General features: G+C 39.4%; 1 protein-coding gene across 1 annotated transcript in view; it reads right to left on the reverse strand.

Moving 5' to 3' along the window:
* Window positions 1-5,540: 5,540 nt before the first annotated feature.
* rad18 (RAD18 E3 ubiquitin protein ligase) overlaps window positions 5,541-23,996 on the reverse strand; it is a 27,357-nt gene continuing 8,901 nt past the window's right edge. Inside the window, exons 9-13 of the mRNA XM_084030888.1 lie at window positions 23,459-23,519; window positions 19,973-20,104; window positions 19,755-19,881; window positions 9,774-9,818; window positions 5,541-5,921 (exon numbers count right to left, since the gene is read on the reverse strand). Of these exons, the coding sequence (XP_083887014.1) occupies window positions 5,825-5,921; window positions 9,774-9,818; window positions 19,755-19,881; window positions 19,973-20,104; window positions 23,459-23,519 (462 nt within the window). The 3' untranslated portion in view covers window positions 5,541-5,824. The remainder of the gene's footprint in view (window positions 5,922-9,773; window positions 9,819-19,754; window positions 19,882-19,972; window positions 20,105-23,458; window positions 23,520-23,996) is intronic.

A 23,996-nucleotide genomic window follows, 5' to 3' on the forward strand; every position in this document is an offset into this window, starting at 1 on the left:
TATATATATATATATATATATGCAGTTGAGTTATTAACAATTCAATCAAGGGATTGGCAGTAGCACCAGGGCAGATTATCCAAAGTCCTGTGGTTATTTCTCTATTTTTAGTTGACATATTATTTCACAGAGATAGCTCAGATGAATGGAGATCTTACGTAATCAACAGAATATGGTGGTTTTTTACACCGAGGGACAGTTCTCCCTCTAGTTAACCTCCTGTGTAGATGTTTTCTCTCTTGGTGAGATAAGACTTCAAGAATTTCACCCATGAGATGCTGCAGACTCAGTCCGCTGCCTTCTATGGCTCTGTTACACCGTGTTCCCAGTTACTATCAATCTAACTTAAATAACCAGCTAAAATGATCAGGATGTGCTTTGACCTGGGACAATTCAAACATAATTGAATTTCTACTCCACGTATGAGAACAGGATGGAAGTTGATGAAGTGCATTCCACAGATTACGCTGGAATAGTGCAAAGGTACAGAGAAGTGTATTCTGTGGTCCTTTACTGGAGCAATATAGCAATGCACAAATAGATTTAGAGTGCTGCAATAAAGACGAGTCCTTTAAGCCACACAGGAAAAACCAACAGTGTGACAAATTATTATTCACTCTACGCTGGAGAGAAGATGAATGGGGTTTGTGATCATCACCTGTAAATGTTCTCCAGCATAGATTATAAAACGTGTCTGTTTCATTTCAATTCCAATACTAACTTACTGGTGGCTTGTGGTGCTCTAAAGATCCTATGCATATTTTAATAAAAAAGAATGTTGTAACCCAGTCCAGAAATATGCTATGTGAGTTCAGTTTATTATTATTATCTATTTTCTATAGCCTTCCGTTTAATGGATGAGAATGTCCCCACATACTTCGACAGTTCTCCAGTGATTTAGCAACACTGTCAAACTCTTTACAGACAGTTTAAAAGATAAGAGATAAATGTCGATGCAGCAGGAGAAAGGATATCTTATTTTTTATTCCACGCATTCCTCTTCCTTGTCAAAACCTGCTGCCTAAATTACCCAGAATGCAATTCAACAGGCAACAGTGTGGTCTGAGATTTGGGTGATATTACGCAGCTAATGTCGCACAAAAGGGGTTACACAACTTGATTCACATAAGCAGTAGTGCTCCCTTTAATATAAATAAACCGTTAAAGAATGAAAGATGTTTGGAGAATGTTTTCACAGGACAGAAGAAGAGCTTTGATTGCACTCGATGTGAACTTAATACATTCGTCTGGAAGGTGTAATGTACTGTAAGATTTCATTTAAAATTATGTAAGATTATAAAAGGGTAAAAACTGATCCCATTTCATTGACAAAAAAAAAAGCCTTGGTGAAAATGTATTTCCGTTCTCGTTAACCTCTCATCTGCCTGTGTCACGCCTTCCACTGAGCAGGTCTTGCTGTTTCCCTGCAGGGAGGTTCATGACACTTCAGTGCTGCAAGATGTTTGTTCACTTTTTCCACCCCCCTCCTCCCAGCCTGCTGCTGAGCGCCCCATTCACACCTCTCAAAGTCAAAGACGCCGTGAAGACAAATGTAGTTTGCAATTCGAGTCAGAAAACGTCTCCCAGATGGGAACATTTTCAAATAATCACAAGACTATTGAGCAGATACAGTACACTGCCTCGGAAATACAAAGGAGGGCTTGGAAAATCTACAAGATTGTTTTAATTTGCCAAGAATAGCACTTTAATGATGTCAATGTCATAATTCTATTTAGCAAAATGAATACTAGTATTACTGAATCACTGCTTTATCCCAGCGCTCAACTCATTCTTTTTATTCACAATGTAATCACATCGAATGCTGAATTAATCCCCGTTTAGGACAAGCACAAATGACGAAGATCACTTAAAATCATTCTAAGGGATCTCACTGCACAACTACAAAGGATTTTGTTTTATTTTATGCAAATATCTGTTTCTTAAATACGTAACAATACGTGTTAAAATATCCATTCCACTCTGTTTAACATGTGTGTTTTAAGTTACAGCATGGCATCATGATATGTTACGCTGACAGACACTCCTGAAAGGGAAGTCAGAACTGTTCTTAGGAATGTGCAACAACAAGTTTATTCCACCATATCATGGACATATTATGCATTTGCCCCATATTGAATCCAGCATCTGTCAGCGCGCATTAAATAATTTCAACTGCACCAAAGATGGAATTCTCCTCTTACCGAGCGATTAGCTTAATTGTCATGCACCCATCTGGTACAGTAATGTAACGCATGGATCCAAGTTGTGTGATGCAATGACTGTTTTATATTTAACTGGGAAAACAGAATTCTACTGATGAAATGGGTTTTCAAATCCTTCAACGAGGTCACCATGTCAAAACGGTTTAGGCTGAGATTACAAGGCTGTGTGGACTCAGATTCTCTATAACTTATTCCTCAAAGCAATACACCGTTTAGATGTCTGATAAAGTTTAACATGCCAAAAACCACACTCGTAGTCACTTATTGAGCTTTGACAACAAGACGCCTGTAAATTCTTTGGCATACTTTAATACAAATACAAATTAATAATTACTGCACAGACAAACTGTCCCAACTTTTATAACTACCGTTTCAACAAGCTACAAAAAAATACAGGCTAGTTTTAGACTTTCAGACAGGTCTATTCACATTGTAAATGACTGTAATTTAGTCCGTCAGTCTATTTATCCTTTCAACAGCAATGTGTTTAATCATAAACTTAAGTCTGCTGTTGTTCCGGAAAAGGAAATGAGGGATTGAACAGGACTTGCAGTTCTCTATCAAACTGCTCACACTTATCACACAAGACAAAGCACTCTCAGGAGCGTTCTGAAGTCTTTCATTAGAGTTACCAATGGCAAAAATTAAAGCAGGTAGGCCTACATTCAAGTTAATCTTGAAAGTGTCCAGCATATCAAATGCCATTAAAAACCTGCTGGATGCTAAAGTATGCTGGGAGCAGCCAAGAAGCTCAATAGTAGCCAACGTCAGCACACTAAAGGTGCTGTGGGTGCTTCCAAAATAATCACAGAAAATATAAAAATGCACGTAGAACAGGAATGTGAACGGATCAATCCACTCTCCCAAATAACAAGTGTTGCTAGTGTTTATTATGGACACATGGTTTAGTGAGAGATGGGCTCATCTTTACATTTGTCTCTTACAGAGTCTTTGAGTCTATCATGATGTTGCCGGTGCTGCTGGCGTTTCGTCTAAACAGTTTATTTACCATGGTTTTAATCATTCCCTTTATAATTAAGGAAGACAACAATCACAGCCCTGTTGTTTGGAAACTGCTTTACTTAAATACGCACACACACTCAATCATATTTCATACTAAACTTAATAATGATCATATAAACAAAGTTCAATCATTTTGAAGGAGATATAGGCCGTCATCTTGACCAGATTAGATCTTTCTACAAAGTGAAGGTTTGGATGCGTCACAAGTTTAAAAGTAATACTGTTGCACTAATTTAATCATCAACATGAAAATTAATCCCCAAATGGAAAACTCCCTTCATTTCACAGTGTTGTTTTATGTAGTTTAGGTCATCATTCCTATCCATTATGGTAACAATTGTAATCACAAATGTCAATGCTGGGGTCTGGGGACATGGCTGAACTTTACAAAATACTAAAATACAACAAGGCATGCATGTAATACAATAAGGCACATTTCAATCAAGTTTATGGTGACTGTTAACAGAACAAGTCCATGTCCCTGTATCGTGTGATTTGACTTGTTGGGATGACCTTTGCTCCATACTAGGCTCAGCTCAAGACTTATTGTGAAACATCAACGTCACACTCGATTCAGGATTTCAGCTATTTGCTCACAGATTGCTGTGAAAGTATGGTTCTACTAACATGGTCCAGATGTACATTGTTCATTTTTGCTGAAAGAGCCAGTTTGGGTCTGTTTTATGTAATAATAAACAATCAATTTATGGTTTCTTAGTGATTTGAAATCTGAAGTTGATTCTCAAGTGCTTGTTTTGTCATCACAAATCCCCAATGGAATGTGCAAGATGTGCTGATGCCAAAGAAGCTACATTAGCATGGCTACTTCATAAGGAAACGACATAACTCCATCTTTCATGGATTGCTTTTTTCTTTTTTTTTCTTTGAGTAACAAAATAGATTGAAATGTAAACTAAAATCCACTGGAATGAGAGGAGCTTTTCATTTTATTGCCATTTCTATCATTCACACGTCAAACGTTTTTATAAAGGACATTTCTCAATTACTGTGGGCAACCCTTAAAGCCTCTGGTTAATTCCTGGATAAAAAGAAATGAGTCAATCCATTGGCAGAAACGCTTAAATATTTAAGGGGGACAAAATTATTTTAACCACTAGAGGGCTGTTAACACAGTTACCGTTTCCTTCTCGGTGCTCAGTTTAATGCGAGCTGTAAGCAGGGGCAGGGAAGTTCAAACAGGACACTCGATCCTGAGGGTGAATACAAGAAAGTCTGCTACTCTTGATTTCCTAACTCTCACCATGACATTCAGATTGGTTATCCTTTCTTAGGAGGTTTGCATGGTTACAAAAGGCTGTCACAGCTGTAAAGGGCATTTGGAATATGAGCAAACCTAGATTAGGACCAGCGTGGATGAATGTCATGATTTATGAGATTTAAATGCAGTTTCACCTTGCATTGGGCATCCCCTTCAACATTGCCACCCAGACACAGACAAACAAAGTGCAGTCCTCGTAGTTCGGTGTGTGTGTGTGTGTTGAATCAGTGATATCCCCGCCTGCTTCACTGCATTCCAAATGAAGGTAGAGATCAGGAGCCAATCAAACCTCTCCTGTGGATTCCCTGCTAATTTAACCGGAGAAAAACAGCATGGTTGTATAGGAAATGAGCAAGGATGCAATGTGATCTGAGGTATTAACGAGCATGTCACTTTATTATGAGTCCAGCAATGTCAGTACGTCCCTGCTTTGTCTGAAAGGAGAGAAAACAGAGTCAGAAGCACCGTGCTTCGGACCGCAGGCTCCAGGCGAGCTCTGTTTTCAATCAAGCGCAGCTCCCAAATGTGTTCTGCCCACTCTCCCATGCACGCACACATAAACACCCCCCTCCTTAAGTGTTTACACTCTGGCTTGCTTTGACCTGGGGTTTCTACGAGCATCGGGTGTCTTGATTTAAACTGAACACGGATAATTTTCTTTCAAAGAAAACAGTCAATTTGAAAGCTACAGATTTGTTGCATGGTCTGAAATTGAAAATTATAGACGAATCCTATGTGACCGACTTCCTAATCTGAGTTAGGAAAATATCTGAGGGATAATTTGAAGATGGAAGGTGATAAGATAGAAAACCAACATCCAGCTATTTGGTGGATAAAGTGCATTTTTACAAATTTTTTGGAGATCATTCATACAGCTGCTTCAAACGTTCCACTACAGTGACAAAGTCCGAAAGTTTGGCTTCACAAGCAGTGTACAAAAATGTCAAAATCTATTAGTGATGACATGGACTATGAATTTTGGAACCCAAAAAGTGTTTGAATGCAAAACAACTGAATGCCATTTCAGGTTTATTTCCGTTCTAACGGCAAACATGAAAGAAATACAATTAAGATGAGGAAAATAATTAAGAAAAAAACATAAAAATACAAAATGTAGTGCGACACACTGAACAGATCAACTTCAGAAAATCGGAAAAATGAAATGCAAACCAGGATTGTGCATAAAGATTCTTGTTCTTGTTGAGCTTGAACGTCGGTCAATAGTTGATTGGTATATTGGTATATGGTGGGCGAGAGATCTCTTCCTCTCTCTCTCTCCTTCCCGTTCCACCATCTCTCCTTACGTCTTACGCCGTCGTTTTCTACTGGTGGGCGATGAAGTCACGTAGTCTCCTCTCGCGCTGGATGTTTGCTTTTGGAAGGTCCTCTCTGAGTCTCTATGAAAGAACATTTGCACAGATGACCTTTTAGTCTTTTGTGAATGGAAAACTGAAATATGTTAAATTAAAGTTACGGTGATTAGTATCATTAGTAAACTGCTGCTAAATCGTATACACTTAGTTTACACTAGCTGCTTAGTTTTTACACACAAGCAATCAATTTGATAAAGACTTCCAGCAGCAAATCACCTACCTACCACGATGTTCATTTCTGGAATAATATGCATCAGCTATCGGCCCCAGAGGCAAAAAGACCACATATTATTTTAATCAATCTATAATAGTCTTCTTTAAATTGCCTTCTTCTTTCCTGCCAGCCTGCTGTGCATCTTGAGAAAAACCCACATTTGAGACAGTGGGGATAAGCTTGAAAATAAATCCCTTCTAAAATGACATTATTTTTCTGACACAGATTCCTTAAATCATTAGCATGTTGGCAAATCAAGTCTACCAAAATACTCATGTTTGTGGTCAATGAGAAGTTCAAATGAAGGCCTGTTTGCCAGCAGTTGTCTCTATTGTAACTAACAGTTCATACAGTCAATTAATACCAGAACACCTTTACTGTGAGAGAACATAAATGCTGCAGACTGCAATTAAAATAACAGGAAATGGAGGCAGGTGCACAGCCGGAGAGTATTCATACTTCATTATTATTCTGCTGAAGTGATTCTAATTTATATTGACTCCATCTTGAGCAACAGGCTTCCTGATGCCCCTCCAGCAAATTCATTACAATGGACCAAGTGGTTGCTCACATCAATACAAATCACTGATATAACATTGTGTGTACAATGAATATGGAGGGGGTCAGGCAAAACAGATTACATTTTGGGACTTATTCTCCTTTTTTAGAGGCCCAAAGTCAATTGTTTGCCAAAGTTAGGTCAACTTAGATGGAGAGACACATTTTTATTAATCTTGTTAAATCACACTTCACAAGTTGATTGGTCTTTCTACACAGACGTAGACTAACAGACCCTACACGTACATCTTCTGTGCTCACACTGGGTCAAGTGGGTCAAGTCACTTCAAACGAGACAACCGCCTGCTCACATATGTTGACAATAATGAGAAAGTCACTGTTGATGGCAAATCTACTATGAACTTAAATCAGGATAACATATTTTTTATTAAGTCACTCAGATGCAACAATAAAGGACAAACGGACTACAATAATAAAAACAAGCTCACTAGGAGTCTCATGTAGGTTTAGTAACAGAGCAATAGCAGTATGATGGGCTTTTTTGAAATAACTGTGTCATTCGGTCCTTGACACAAACAATATAATAGTACATACACAGCTTTAGTATATGTACTTACAGCCTGTCCTGTTCCTGACTATGTATGAAGGTTAAATGCAATGCTCCTTATAGACACACCGAATGGACTTAGAGTGTCTACTTAGAGGTTCTCTATTCGACATTCAGCGCCTTAATTAGCATCAAACACACGCTTTGTTTACATAGCCTGGGCCAGCCGTGCGTGCCTTTTAGTGCATGTTAATGAAAGTGAGCGCGCCTCACTAGCTCGCTCATGGCCGCCGCATTGCATTTCGCTTCCCTCATATGGCAAATAGAGCTGAGAACGCCGCCTGCACCCTCCCTCTGGCTTCCCCTCAGCTAAAAACGGTCAGCCCTGTTGCCATTGTTTGCACTGTTCGTGCTGTTAGAGCCATTAGCTGCTAGCCTGCTCAGCCGTCGCCATGTTGTAAGCCCTCAATCATACATATGCTTTTGCATTTAACTTTACATGGTATTTATAAAACAAAACAAAAAAATTCTCAGACAATCTAATCTGTTTTTTTTTTTCAAATTCAGTTGGTATACAAAGAAAATATACTACACGCTACACTTCTGTTTTTATTCTGAAAGAAACCATACCGTTGTCAGAGGAATACATCTAGATCGAGCACTTAATGCCACTAAATAAGCTGCATTCCCATTGTGGATTACCTAGCGCCACATCAATAACGTTTGCTACGGTGTGAGCCCTGGTGGACTCTGGACTCCACAGCTCACACCGAGATCTCCTCCATAAGAAATGTTGAGATAATATGAACCCACAGCATCTTCCATGTGGAACCACTTAAAGCTTCACATGAAGGGCTTTTCTTTTTTTTTAGCTGATTATACTACGGATGTATATTACCCTCCAGCCAGTGACAAGGTCCGCTGCCTCTTTATCTTGACTGGATGGACTGGAAAAACAAAATTCCAGCACTGGAATTTGGGTCAGAAGTCCACATGTGGGGAGGATGGGGAGTCAACCAAGTATAGGGGATTACTTGTAAGCAGGCAGTTTGCCTCTCTGCAAAGTGTGGATTAGGACTAAAACAATCAACAATTAAATTGGCATCATTGCCAGATTCTGGCAATGGCTGGAGGTAAAGCCCTGCCTGATGGAAAGAAAATGTACTTCCACACTGAGACTCCAAACCCAACAGTAGAAGCAACGCTTTCTAAATGGGAAATGTCCTTGGAACAGATGTTATTCGCTTATCATCCTCATACATCACAGTACAATAACAATGTTAAATCTTAACTTGATTAACCTGTCAAAGAATAAAGTGATAGTTTAGCAGCATTGTTTGACAATTTAAAAAAAGAGTAACTGTTCATATATTACGATGAAAACTTTTGCATCCATTTAGTGTGCATGTGTGTGGAAATATATATATTTTTATTCTTCATTGTTTCATTTTGTCCAAACTAAGACGATGCAATGCTCCTCTGTCTGAGGTCACAGTCCGCAAGTAAATGAGCCCCGGGCCAGTGCTGCTGTTTATGCGAGTCCCCTGGGTTGCAGAGCTATGTGTTGCCGTCTTATTGCACCATTAAAGCACCAAAATGATCGAGAAAAAGGAAGAGGATAAAACCATACAGAAAGCAAACAATACTGGGTCTCAATATTCAGCCTACTTGTAGCAGCAATGACTGGTTTGAAATATGACCACCATTATCCCTGGATGAAAAGGTTTGTTGCTGACATAACTGACAAACAGTTTAATTGGATGAAATCATCTTTCCAGGCGTGTTCAGTTGCCTAATCGATCACCAGGAGCTCAGGGAAATGAACTACAAGAAAAACTGTTGCCAACAATTTGAGTGCAATTTGATAACAAGCAAGTTCAGCTGCTCTTCTTGCTTTATTGTGTCTTGGGGCCTGAATTAAGTGCCTCTCAACAAAATAGTAGTCAGCTTTGTGAAAAGCAATGGCAGGGTGTGGATGCATTATTTCTATGAGATCCATTGTGGAAATATCTAAAAAATAACCACATACCATTTTCAGACCTATATCAACATAAATTTCACCTGAATGCAAGTCAGACCGAACGCAAAGCTAGAAGACACAGGGAGAAAGATTGCTTTGTATAGGAAAATATCATGCTTCTATTTTGCTAGTTGGACAACAATTGTACAATAATGATGTCTTAATTGTAGGACAGTAACCTGAACATCTTAAAATTGCAGACAAAACAAAACATTTGAGGACATCATCTTGGGCTTTGGGACATTTTTCACAATTTTATGGACCAAACAACTGAACAATTAATAGAAAAAAGAATTAACAGATTAATCGACAATGGAAATGATTGTTAGTTGCAGCCCTAATGTCTTTATTTCACTTGATGACTTCAAACACTACTCAAGAATTGGTAATTCCACTGGAGCTTGATTTTCTCAATGCGAAACTAATTCAACTTGTGTGTGTGTTGACATCCAATCTATGCATCATCACAAACATGCTATTATTTGGGATGGCAAATAGATTGCGTAGCACTCCGAGCATTAATGGTGGCATTAAATGACTTTTCTTGACAGCAGCAATGACAGCAGAATCACTTACTCTGGGTGTCTGGCAGGCTCTGGACCAAAGACATCTGAAATAGAACTGTAATGGGAGAAAGAGGGAGATGAAGGGGAACATGAGTCCTTACTTGACTAAGAAACAGAGAAACAACAGGATGTGCCCTGAAAAGCAATCTAACCTTCGACCCACCATCTATCAAACCAAAATGTGATACTCGATGCACAGCATGCAGGTTAATACAAGCAGGACATCCTCATTTATTTGAAGAGACGTACTTGAAGTTTGACCCTGAGCTACCACAGCTAGTTCCCATGAATCCCTAAACAGCAGGTTTGGGTGGAAGAGGGGACCTGGGATCGTATGGTACACAGTACAAATACTTTGTTACTGTACTTAAGTAGAATTTCCAGGCAACTTTTTACTTTTACTCCCTACAATTAAAAATAAATTGTAGGAAAAAAAGTACTTTCACAGTCATGTTGCCGTGTTCTGTTCAAAATGTCAGCACTTTATAAAACATGTATTACACAACTGTTTGAAATGATCATCATTTGCATACGAATTCATGATTTATGGCAAAATAAATGGGTTTTATGAGGTCACAAGGATTGGATTACTGAACTCCAAAATGTAATCAGTTAATCTCTGAGTCCAAGTAGATGTTTGTGCCAAATTTAAAGAAATTCACTCACAATGAGTCCCTGAGATACCGCACTCACAAGAATGAGAAGGACACGGGGTCACAGTGACCTTGACCTTTGACCACCAAAATATAATTAGTTTCTGCTTGAGTCCAGTTGGACATTTGTGCCAAATTTGAAGACATTTCCTCTAATTAAACAAAAAAGAAATGGCTGTCATAACTGCTAGAGATGGGGTTTCCCCATGAGAGCTGCTGTATTTTGACTCTAAGTACATTGTTTTCAGCCGTACACACACATTTCTTGTTTCCTTGTAAGACAAAAGGGAATATAATTTATTCAGTGGTGCCCAGCAGCTAGATAGTCACCTTCCAAAATGCTTCTGAAATTAAAATGGATTCTATTTTTTTCTTAGCACCCCTCGGCTACAAGCTCAAACTTCATCTTTGTGAATAAAACCCTTACTTCATTGCTGGTACTTCATGAATATATATCATATAGTAATGGGTATTTAGCCTAAATGGATTGGATTTGTAAAGCCACCATCCACAACCACTATTGAAAAACTTTCATAATATAGAATGCAAGATGCTGAATGTAGTCATTGTTAAAGAGAAGCTTTTTAGTTTTAACTTGTTGTAACATCCAGCTGTCACAATGACGACCGCATCATTGCCACAGTTGCAGTGTGCCGAGGGCAACTAATTAACTGATGATACCTGAGGAGCTGGGCACAGATGTGCTGAAACAACTTAATTTCCCTTGACCTTATAAAAGCTTATATAAGAAGGAGGAAGGACAGTCACAGGGCACATCAGTGTTGCAGGGCTAGATTCTAAATGCTTTAACGATATCCTTTTTTTTTTTGACAATCTGTTTACATCTGCTTTTAAAACATTTGATTCCTGTAGATTGCACTTAAAACAAGCGACATTCACACTTAAATAAAGTGTTGAGAGCACAGCCAAATCACCATTTATGATATTGACAAAGAAGGCAGAGAGGCCTGGATTTGGGATTAAAAGTCATAACTTCTGTTCTGACTAACATAAAAAAGGGATGCCTGATTCGTGATGCATGCTGTTGACAGCACAGGCAGATATCTATCAATATTAAGTGTAATGGGGTGGAAAAGGAGCTTGTAAAAGTTACTGAATCCCAGATGTAGGTTTCGGTTGCTAGGCTTTATTTAGAGAAGTCATCTTTAATGTTTGCAATTATACTCAAAGCTATGATTGTGCTCAGGCTGCACACATTACATAACATTAATGCTGTTCATACATGCTAAGTTGTAGAGACTGTTTGTAAATCTGGGCTTTCCAAATGTAAAATTGCATGTGTTAACTAGTGCACAATATTCTGATTCACATACGGGATATTTACCCCAAAGATTTTGTTGAATTATTTAATTAAAAAATGCAACAAACAACCTTATAGGGGTGTTTGAATGAGCTTCTGGAATCGAATACCGGTATAATTTGAATAAATGGCCTCATTTATATAGCGCTTTACAGTAATGACTGACATTCACCCATTCATACACACATTCACACACCGACGGCGGAGTCAACCACGCAGGGCGACAGCCAGCTCGTCAGGAGCAATTAGGGTGAGTTGTCTTGCTCAGGGACACCAGGCACTCAGCTAGGAGGAGCCGGGGATCGAACCGGCAATCTTGCGGTTATCAGCCAACCCGCTCTACCTCCTGAGCTAAACCCCCCCCCCAATATAGTAGATAGAATAGTAAAAGAAAATCGGTACTATTCGAATGCTGAAATTTAGCAATTTTTTTTCCTTTTTCTTTTTTTCTATAAACGGTTGTTTTTGACTCATGAAGTCTGATGAAACAAAGATATCGACGGACCTCGAGAAGCGATGCAGTTATGACAAAGATGCATTCATACTGCTTACTGCTCGACCCGCGTCTCCATCGGCTTATTTTGGAAGGATGTAGGATGTACTTTATTAAGTTTGGATAATTTCTGTAAATTCTCCTCTATCTGCTTGTTTTATAAAAGTACTACATGGCCTGGCACCACCACTTCTGCAAGAGTTTATTAAATATCGACAGTCTCGGGAAACCAGAGCAGTAATAAAACGGGACGTTGAGGTTCCTTTTAGGAATGAATGAATGAATAAATAAATAACGTGAGAAAGTGAAAGTAGAGCTGCCGGTGAGACGAGGAGGGCGTAACCATGGCAACGGGGACACAGCGTCCCCGGGAGAACAGCAATGTGGTTGTCTTACTTTCTTAATTATAACTTATCTAGAAAGCTCTCAGCTGTTGGTAATTCAACATAATTATTGGTAATATTTTTGGAACACCCTCTAGTGGACAGGAAGTAAAACAACCACATTGACAATAATGGCATTGGCAACCTACGGTATAAGCCTGTGTATGGAATGAAATTCGAATAGGATTATAGAGGAACATTGACAGCTCTACAACCTTAGGATTTGAAGTAAATAAACCATTAAAAAGTGCAAAGTAAACTGTAGTAATATTCCTCTTCCAGTAACAGGATTTATCCCCCTGTAGTGTCAAGTAGTGTCGAGTACAACGTTAGGGGATAGTACTGTAGGAGGGGAATATACATGCTGTGAAAGGATGTACAAAGCTTATGTGGCATGACAGCAAGTGATAACGAATCTTCAAGGTTCAAACTGAAATCCTCTTTATCATTCTTTAGAAGAGGCAGCTGCATACCTTTTTATAAAGAACTAGAAAATGTATTTCCTGCGGAAATACGTGGAAATGCTTTAATGCTGAAGCAACACTGAAAACAAAGCTGAATATTTGAAGAAAATATTAAAAAAGCAGAATATTTGAAGAAAATATTTAAAAAGCTGAATAAGTGCAAAAGCATGAAAAAGCTGAATATTTGAAGAGAATATTAAAAAAAGCTGAATATGCAAAAAGTTTGAAAATCTGAATAGCTGAAGAGAATATTCAAAAAGCTGAATATGTGAAAAGTATGAAAAAGCTGAATATGTGCAAAATTATGAAAAAAGCTCAATATTTGAAAATAATATTAACAAAGCTTAATATCTGCAAATGTATGAAATAAGCTAAATAGCTGAACAAATATGAAAAACCTGAATATTTGAAAAGAATATGAAAGGGAAAAAAATGTTGAAGACACGTTGAAATGTCCTTAAAGAGCTGAACATTTTAATATTTGAATGTTCTTTTTGTTTGTAGTATTAGTAGGGTACTAATAGAAGTAGTAGGAGTAGTATCAGTAGTAGTAGTAGTAGTAGTAGTAGTAGCAGTAATACTAGTAGTATTAGTAAAAGTAGTATTAGTAGTAGCAGTAGTATTAGCAGTAGTACTAGTAATATTAGTACAAGTATTAGTAGTATTAGTAGTAGTAGAAGTAGAAGTACTACTAGTACTAGTAATATTAGTACAAGTATTAGTAGTATTAATAGTAGCAGTAGTATTAGCAGTAGTACTAGTAATATTAGTACAAGTATTAGTAGTATTAGTAGTAGTAGTAGAAGTACTAGTAGTAGTAGTCCTAGTACTATTATAAGTAGTGGAGGTAGTATTAGTAGTAAACTAGAAGTAGTACTAGTACTAGTACAAGAAGTGGACATGGTATCAGTAGTAGGCTAGTAGCAAAAGGAGTAGTAGTACGAGTAAAAGTTCAAGTAGTGGACGTAGTATCAGTAGTAGAAGTAGTAGTAGTAGTAGTAGTACTACTACAAGTAGTGGAGGTAGTATCAGTAGTAGGCTAGTAGTAGTAGTAGTAGTACTATTACAAGTAGTGGACATAGTATCAGTAGTAGTACTAGTACAAGTTCAAGTAGTGGACGTAGTATCAGTAGTAGAAGAAGTAGTAGTAGTAGTAGTACTACTACAAGTAGTGGAGGAAGTATCAGTAGTAGGCTAGTAGTAGAAGTAGTAGTAGTAGTAGTAGTACTAGTACTACTACAAGTAGTGGAGGTAGTATCAGTAGTAGGCTAGTAGTAGTAGTATTAGTAGTAGTACTATTACAAGTAGTGGACATAGTATCAGTAGTAGGCTAGTAGTAGTAGTATTAGTAGTAGTACTATTACAAGTAGTGGACATAGTATCAGTAGTAGGCTAGTAGTAGCAGTAGTAGTAGTACTTGTGAACGTTTTAAACGTTTAATCACGTTTGGAAGTTAAAGTATGGCGAACTTTTGGGGTGCTGAAGTCGATGAAAAAACAAAAAAACAATGTACACATGTTTAAGGGCAGCGGTTACTATGGCAACCTGAAAGTTCTTTTCTTTTTTTTTCATTTTGGAATGTACAATGTGCTTTGATGTCTTTGATGACTGGTGACATCACGTGACCCTGGACTGTATAAATACAAGCAGCGACCAGAACTCATCGTGGAGTTTTTGGAGTTTGGAGAGAGAGAGAGAGCGATAGTGATTGAGAGTGAATAGATAGTGATATTTTGAACTTTTTGCAACTTTGTGAGAGGAACGAAATTTCATCTACGTTCAAACAGATAGTGACAGAACTTTTACATCTGGAGCGGGCTGTCTCCACCAGTCTGCTCTTCTCGTCCATCTGTTCATCGGCAAAAGCCAGTTTACATTGTACCGTCTTGTAAACGGTATCATTCCTGCAGCCAAGATGCAGCAGGGAAACAGCAGGACTCGTGTCCAACTGACCCCTCAGGAGACCATCAACCAGCTGCGTGAGCAACTGCGTGAGCAGAAGCGAATCAACGCTGAAGAGTACGGCATTAGGATGGGGCTCACTGAGGAGCTCAAACGGCAAAAGACCCTGAAGGAAATGCACATCAATCGGGGCAAGGCCATCCGTGGCGAACTGGAGATGCTCAAGAAGGCAAGTGAGCCAGAGACTCTGAATAAAATGGAGATCGCCTCTGCAGTCCATTGCACCGTGAAGATAAAGAAGAAGAAAGATCTTCAGAGGGAGCATGAGGACCTCAAGGTGTCTCATTTAATCCTTAAGGAAAAGTTTGAACAGCAGGAGAAGGCTATCCAGAGCCTCAGGCAGGAGAACTTTGAAAAGGAGGAGGAATTGGAGTACTTGAAAGTACAGGCCTCAATCAACCTGGAGACAACCATTAATCTCCAGGCTGAGGTCAAGGTCGCCCAAGGCCTCAGATATCAACTAGTTCATCTGCAAGAAGAGCTTGATCAGAGTACTCTGCGCCATGACCTCGCGAAAGAGGCCCTGATAAAACAAGCGTCCGCCAACCAGCAGTTGGTAAATGACCTCCAGACCGCCACGGAGGACAACAAGGACCTCCAAGCTGATTTATCTGAAAAGACCCTGGACCAGGAGCTGGCGAAGGAGGCCCTGATAAAACAGGTCTCCACCAACCATCAGCTATCAAATGACCTCCAGACTGCTGAGGAGGACAACAAAGACCTCCGAGCTGAATTCGTTCAGCTAAAGGCAGATCTCCAGGAGAGGACCCTGAACCAGGAGCTGGTGAAGGAGGCCCTGATAAAACAGGTCTCAACCAACCAGCAGCTCTCAGATGACCTCCAGACTGCTGAGGAGGACAACAAGGACCTCCGAGCTGAATTATCTCAGCTAAAGGCAGAACTCCAGCAGAGGACCCAGGAGCTGGCGAAGGAACCAGAAGACATCGAGGCTGTGAATGGTGCTGATCTTCAGGGAGCTGAGGAGCTGCACCAGACCTCACCCGACCAACTGGTGACTGAGCTCCAGGTCGAAAGCCTCGAGCAGAGTCTTCCTTGTGTGGAGCTGCCAGAGGAGGTGCAGCCCCCCAAGAAGAAGAAATCTCTTTTCAAGAGGTTCCGACACAGCATCGGTCTGCGCAAAAGGCGTTGAACTGGTGCTGTGTCCTAATTTGGCCCTAAATTTATAATTCGGAAAATAATATATGCTGTAAAAAAATACAGCTATATATTATTGTAAAAAAAAGGGCGGCACAGTGAATTGTACTGTGTCGTGTGGGTTTTCTCCGGGAGCGCCCGTTTCCCCCCACTAGAAAAAAAACAATTTGGCCCCAAATTAAATATCTCCTCATCCCCTCCCATATTACCCCCTCCCCTGTGGGTGCTCCGGTTTCCCACAACCAAAAAAAAAAACCTTTGCTGCTTGAGCAGCAGCGAATCAATGCTGAAGAGATCAGCATTAGGGTGAACCTCACTGAGGAGCTCAAACGTGGAGCAGGCGATGGAGGCCCTGAGAAAACAGGTCTCCACCAACCAGCAGCTCTCAGATGACCTCCAGACTGCCGAGGAGGACAACAAGGACCTCCGAGCTGAATTATCTCAGCTAAAGGCAGAACTCCAGCAGAGGACCCTGGACCAGGAGCTGGCGAAGGAACCAGAAGACATCGAGGTTGTGAATGGTGGTGCTCTTCAGGGAGCTGAGGAGCTGCACCAGACCTCACCCGACCAACTGGTGACTGAGCTCCAGGTCAAAAGCCTCGAGCAGAGTCTTCCTTGGGTGGAGCTGCCAGAGGAGGTGCAGCCCCCGAAGAAGAAGAAATCTCTCTTCAAGAGGTTCCGACACAGCATCGGTCTGCGCAAAAGACGTTGAACTGGTGCTGTGTCCTAATTTGGCCCTAAATTTATAATTCAGAAAATAATATATGCTGTAAAAAAATACAGCTATATATAATTATAAAAAAAGGGTGGCCAAATTAAATATCTCCTCAACCCCTCCCATATTATCCCCTCCCCTGTGGGTTTTACTCCGGGTGCTCCGGTTTCCCACAACCAAAAAAAAAAACCTTTCCGGGAACCATCACCTTAACGCGGTGGAGAGGTTTGTGTGTCCCTATGACCCTGAGGCCTGTGTTGTCTGGAGCTTTGTGCTCCTGGTGGGGTTTCCCATGGCAAATTGGTCTCAGGTGAGGGGCCAGACTAAGAATGGTTCAAAAGACTCCCATGAATAACCTAGGAAGAAGAGGAGTGACCCAGCCTGGAGGAAGCCCGGAGCTCCCGTCTGGAGCCAGGCCCAGAGGGAGGGCCTGTCAGCGAGTGCCTGGTGGCCGTCTTGCCACGGAGCGCGGCCGGGCGCAGCATAAGAAGAAGAAGAAGAAGAAGAAGAAGAAGAAGAAGAAGAAGAAGAAGAAGCGACGTGGCAGTTATAAGAACATTCACTTTATATATAAAAATAAATGAAGTTAAAATATTCCCTTTGATAGAAAAGGAAAAAACACTTGAATGCTCTGTCTGAGTTAATAGTCCTTCGGTTCAGGGAGTATTTACCCCATAAATATATAAAATAAAATAAAAATAATCACCAATCAGGTGTTTTATAAAAGAGTCTTTCAATTGTCCTTTCAAAATAAAAATAAATGGCTGGCCAGCAAAAAAAAAATAGAGAGCTCTCTTTTTATTTATGTTGATGTATGAATGTCTAATAGTGTTTGCCTGAAGAATGGTCAAGGGGGTGACGACCGTCGCTAATGGAAACACTACAGTAATAAGAGTCTATATCGGAGAAGCAACGTGTTCGGCTGCAGCTTCACTACATCCCTCTGAGCCCGCGATTCCCACTAGGGGCGGAAACCAGGTGGCTGTCGTAAAAACTGCCGTAACGCGGTGCTTAAAGGGCAACGTACCCAAAAACAGACCTGAAGCGATTACATGCAGCAAGTAACTGTAGTTACCTCTGGGTTACACTAGCAGCGCCGGCATTCTTGTCCTCCAGAAAGTTTTGCCGATGCCCTTCCCGTGTGAAAGCTGTGTTACTACTAAAAGTAGTGGAGGAAGTATCAGTAGTAGGGACACTGATCACTTTTATTTTTTCCTAGTCTCAGAAATGTGGACACTAGGGCGAGTTAGAAATGCTGCTCATTTCAGGTTTCTTTGAAAATCTGTTTCTCAATTAGTATTGTAAGTCAATGGGGAGAAAAACCGACGTGGCCGCGCTTAGAGGTTGCTAGTTCAAATTCTGTAAATCTCACAGAGTTTTTGATCACATTGTGAGAGACAGGACAAGTTTGTCTACAAAATTGGAAAATATCACCTCTGTAGAGTGAAAATTGTGGCCGGGAGGAGTTTGGAAAGAAAAAAAAGCTGAAGTGTCTTGGGCTGCTCTCACACTCTAAGCGATGATGTCACCCACTCTAGCACGCGCAATACACACCCATTATAAACTCTGATGAGGTCTGAAAAAACCATAAAACATAAACTGTGATTATAGAAAAACTGTAAAAGATATCAAAAAACTGAATAAGAATTGAATAGTTCAAAGTCTTGTAGGAAGTATGTGAAACTAGTCGGAGTTCAAAGATGAGGATGTTAAAGAGGTTTTTAGGCTGATCTGCATAGGAATGCATTGAAAAAAAAATATGGAAAAGGCTGATATATGAAAAAGTATGAAAGGCAGAAAAAAGGTTGAAAATCAGCACAAAAGAGCTGAAAAAGCTGAACATTTTGATAGTTGAATGGTTTTTGTAGCTGAAAGTATGCAGAAGCTAGAGACGGCCAAAAAACGTACGGAAGAATAATAATAAACAAAATGGCCGAACAGGATAACATAGGTTGGAAATGCTTGAAAGCATTTCCACCAATGAACGGCCATTGAAAAGACGTCATGCAAGTAAGCTCCCACTGTCATTTCATGTTTACAATGTAAAACAATAAGATTTATCTTTTATCAATCAGATTACAATTGAGTGAATAAATCTGATGTGAGTGATGGAACATTTTGAATATGAACATATGAGCACCAGTGTTTAATAACTGAACACATGCTAATAAAAAAATCTAATTTTAAGGAGGTGTGGTAGCTTTTGATAATGATAATCAATGTGCAGAATATTTTCTAGTTTATGGATTACCATGTGGAACTTTCACTTCTATTCTATATCATAATTAAAAGGTTTAATGTGAGGAAGTGTATTTTTATTTGAAGTATTAAGAGTTGGGCCATATTTAGTTAAGTAAAGATACGGACAAGCTTTTTGGAGACCGTTTTCCATGAAAAGCAGGATGTTTCCTTTTTTCCGACGTGTTTACATCTGAATGCAATTATCTAAGATTGAGTTTCCACAATAATTGACATAACCATGATAGAGCTTATACGAAATACTAATCAAATATGAAATGAATCACATGATATTATAATGCTGTCCTGAGAATGCCACGCCAGAGGCATGAAAATATTCCTGAAATGAAAATAGTCAGCGATATCAAGGATTTTCAACTGTAAGAGTTACAAAAGGGAGCATTGCCTTTTCAAAAGATTTTAGAGAAGTGTCCAAGGTCCAAACCCCTCTTTTATTATTATTCTCACACTGTAACTAATATGATGTATTCAAACTGGAAAAAAAGACAAAAGCAAGAATCTTACTGACTGTAGCGTGAAAAGGACAGACCACTAACAAGTGTTGAGGGTGTCACCTACTGTAAGTTAATTATTATTTAGGGCTCACCTGCTGATAGACACGTCACTGTGAGTGGGGCTGGATGACAATTCAATCCTTCTCTTAGATGACTCCTCGTCAGATTCTCCATCGTCTACAGTCACCACCGAGCAGCTTTTTGATTCTGCAACTTGATCTGGAGGAGGCAAGAATATACAGTACAACATTGTGTCAGACACCCAGGAAGAAGAGAGCAGCGCAGAAATATGAAATACATGTTACAATACCTGCAGAGTGTGTTTTCTGTTCACCCTCTCCTTCCTCAATGACTTCCTGTTTGATACGAGTCTTCCTGGTGGTTTCTAGGCGACACCGAACCTGGGCAATCAGGCGGGAAAAGTCGCTGCTGTGCTGTTTCCCTGCATGCAACAAAGTATGGTGAATTAGCTTTATAAAGGACAGAATTTTAATGTTGCAACAGTATCTGTAGTAAACAGCGCTAGTCAATGAGTTTGATGCATCACTGCATCATGTCCTTTAAAGTGAAGGTTATAAAATTGTTAATAATGTAAAGTGGCCATAGTGGTGCATTAAAGAAAATGATGCAAAGCAACAACCACCAACAAACAGGCTACTCTACATAATGGTTTTTGAGAAAAACATGTTTTAATATTTATAATGAATGCAGCCTCATTTCTCTTTGTCAGGCAACAATATCAGGCAAATCAGATTCATATTCTGACTTGGAAATGACAATTCCCAACCTTGAAAGGTTGAATAGATTTGGAAACGTGGTTTAATCAATGCACGTTTCTATTTGAAGTGAAACATCACATCCTCTAAGGTGAGATCAGTGTGGCAACAAAATCCTTTTACTACTGCGGCCAAAAACTCATTGAAAATACATTTCTGTGATGTTCATACATAGGAAGACAGGAGAGGAGACAAATGAGAAAATAGAAAATATTGAAGCCAAAACACTGCAATCAACACTAGTGTGATATACACATGCAACAACTCTGCTACCTCAGCCTGGTTACTGATACCTTCATGAGCTAAAGCGTGTTTTATGATCTACACAGTGGTGCATTTTGGGGGTTACACATGACACTAACATCTTAGGCACCATGTTCATTTAACAGAAAACATGATTTAATATGTCGAATGAAAGCACTAGTACACATAGCTTGAAATTCGACTCCAGGCATTGCAAAATGCAATGGGTTAACATTGTCTTTTTAATATTGCTGGATAGTGGAAAAACTATAACAATGGCCATTGTTACTCCAGTCACAACATCTTTTTTTTTCATTTAGGAAGGGCACTTAGGGATGAAACTTATCAGGTTCTGGTATCACGAAGCAGGATTTCCAGGATTTTCCCTGCAGTAATTCTGGGTTATGAAAATGTTTTCTACGTAACCAGCTACTGATTGTATTATTATTAAAAGATTGTGACAGATTAAAGGCTGCAAGCACCTGGCGGATTCAGTGTGTGCAAGGGTGTGTGCTGCTTTCACCTTCCTTTCTGCTCATTCACCATTACCAGAGCTGGCAGAGTGAGTCATCCACATCCTCCTCTGATAAATCAAGAGTTATCGCAGCAGTGCAGCTATTTATAGAGCCCTGCCTTCTGTGAGTCACATCCATTTCAACCACTTTTCAAGTTAGCGCTGCAGAGTTATTTCCAACTTTTTATCTCGTTCAACCATGACAACACAACTTGAGATACGGTTCTCTAATGTTGCTGTTTTTCCTGACCTCTGCCGTGAGGATAGAAACACAGACCTGGGGTCCTTTTTTTTAATAAAACAGGGCATAGGATTCACACTTAATGTTTGTGTATGCCGAAATGAGGAAATGTACATAAGCAAACAGATATTGTGATTTATCGTAAGTCTGCCAGTGCCCACCACTATCCTTTCATAAATCCCAAATCATTCGTGGAAATATCAGCCTCATATGTAATATTTATTGCCCGTATTCATCAGCTGTGTCCAAACAGAGAGTGCTTTGATATTGGATACCTGATTTCTGTTGTCTGTATACATATTTCTGTTGTCTGTATGCAGTATTGCGTCTGTAATTATCGGATAAATAATGAATTCATGAGTAAAGTCATGTTCACGGCAGCGACTTTAACGCAAGAATTACAGGAAAACTCAAATTGTACTTTGTGATATATGCACAGTATTGGAAGATATATTGAAAACTACTAATGCTCTGTTTTTCCATTTTTTTAATGCTGTTATGTTGGATTTGTATCACTGATAATCATGATTTCATCAGCTCCAGTGCTTTCCACAGCTGACTGCAGGGTGCAGGTAGCAGATTGTGATTTGAGATTTGAACTTAAGTTTATATATTTTGCAATTCAAAGCCTGGTTTTAAATGTTAACAATAAAGTGGATCTATCAGTAATGTGCGAGTTAAAATGAAATCGAATTTGTGAGAGGAGTCATTATACATAAATGATTCCTCTCACATTTGAGTTCTACAATCTGGCTTCATTTTACCACCTCGCCATGCGTGTCGCCAGTTTCCTCTGCCTCCATGATTGGATTACCCATGGTTGAGAGTTTCCATACAGGCGCCCAAATTCCCCACAAGTTTGTTTCATAAATCACAACTTTTGCAGGGGAAGTGGCGTACGCCTCTTTCGGGGCCTGATCTGTTCGTATGCCAAGGTTAGAAATTAGACCTCTGGTCGAGACCTGGACAATTAAATAGGCAAGAAACCCTAAGAATTCATAAATATAAAAAATGTCTTCAGTATTATTTACTCACAGGAAAAAATCTCATCAGTTTTACATATTCATTTCATCCCTTGTTGCTAAATTACTCACCGAAGAAACAGCAAGATATGCCGTGGAAGCTTTATGAGGCTGGCTCCTAATGGTGGGCTTCTCGACTGAATAAAGTATGCTTGAGATTACGGCTGGGCAACACACTGAATATGCAAAATCAGATTGATTTTTGTTGGGAGACACAAAAGTATGCAATCTTGTGAATATTACCTCTCCAGTTTCCAGTCCCTACTACTTCACTCTATAACCATGCATCAATACCTCGAAATTGACATTACCTCTCAAGCAAAATGCAGGTCTGATTTTCTTACTGAACTAGCTGCCTAGAAATTGAAAAACTTAATGCACCGATTGGGCTAAAGACATGTAATGGGCTGTCATTATGTCCTTGTATCTAATCTTTAAGCCTTTTCTGATACATCTATTGCAGAAGAAAACAAACATTCCGAGATAGAAGTTTGTGTGCTGCATTGTTCTGCTTGCAATAAATGGGAGGGGATGTACCTTTCATCATACTTTAGGACAACCTTGGCTTTAAAACAAACGTATCCCCAGGCTTCTTGCATGATTTAATATAAGGGAGTACCCTGGCTATAAGAAAGAGAGAAAAGGATACATGAAGGAATATAGAATTTTGTGGGCCTCTTTTGTTGGTTTTGAAAACATTGCAAAGTATTTTTTTCAAACTAGAAGATAATTGTCTAATACAAATGGCCTTTTGCTTTTCTTTCTGCTAAGCTACTGTACTATAAATGCAGAATTCTGACTATACAGTATATTTCCTTGCATGCAGGCGCCGACAGTATAATGCCTGTTTTTACCCTGTATTCATATGCACCTCCAACAGAATATGTTATGCAAATCAGTTGACCTTTGCTCACACTGGTTTTTAGCTCCCAGCTTGATGATTCAAAGCCCTGAGGTGTCAACAGATTCAAAGTTAGAGTTCCAAAAATAAATCACTTACTGTAATTTGAATGCATCTCATCAATTTCCTTCTCAGACTGGTTCTTTGCAAAAACCATGACCTTTGAATTGACAAAAACATGTACATTAGCATTAACCATCATTGAAAATACATATTCTGATATTACAACAAAGGAACTGCCCTATTGCTTGGTTTATGTGTTTCCAGTGTGACATTTTCACCCCATATCTTCCCATAAACACATTGAATACATTACCTGCATGACGGACATGCAATATCTACCTTCGCACTCGATGGCACATTATTGCCACCAGCTGTCATTACGGGGAGGAGCCCTGATTAGAGCATTGTTCTATAACTAGTATGTTTATAAAAAACTTTACAAGGAACATTTAAGAAGGAAGGCTTCATACCGATTATCTACAGTACCTGCATGGAGAGAGCTAAAAGAAATCAAAAGCTAGTTTTTTTCCCCTCAGAGTCCCAAGAACAACAACTGCCAATTACATTATCTAGTTAAACGTTCATTCATAACAAATCAATAATTTATAATATGATATACTTAAAAGTAATATAC

Source organism: Eutrigla gurnardus, assembly GCF_963514095.1.
Source record: "Eutrigla gurnardus genome assembly, chromosome: 2".
Taxonomy (NCBI): domain Eukaryota; kingdom Metazoa; phylum Chordata; class Actinopteri; order Perciformes; family Triglidae; genus Eutrigla; species Eutrigla gurnardus.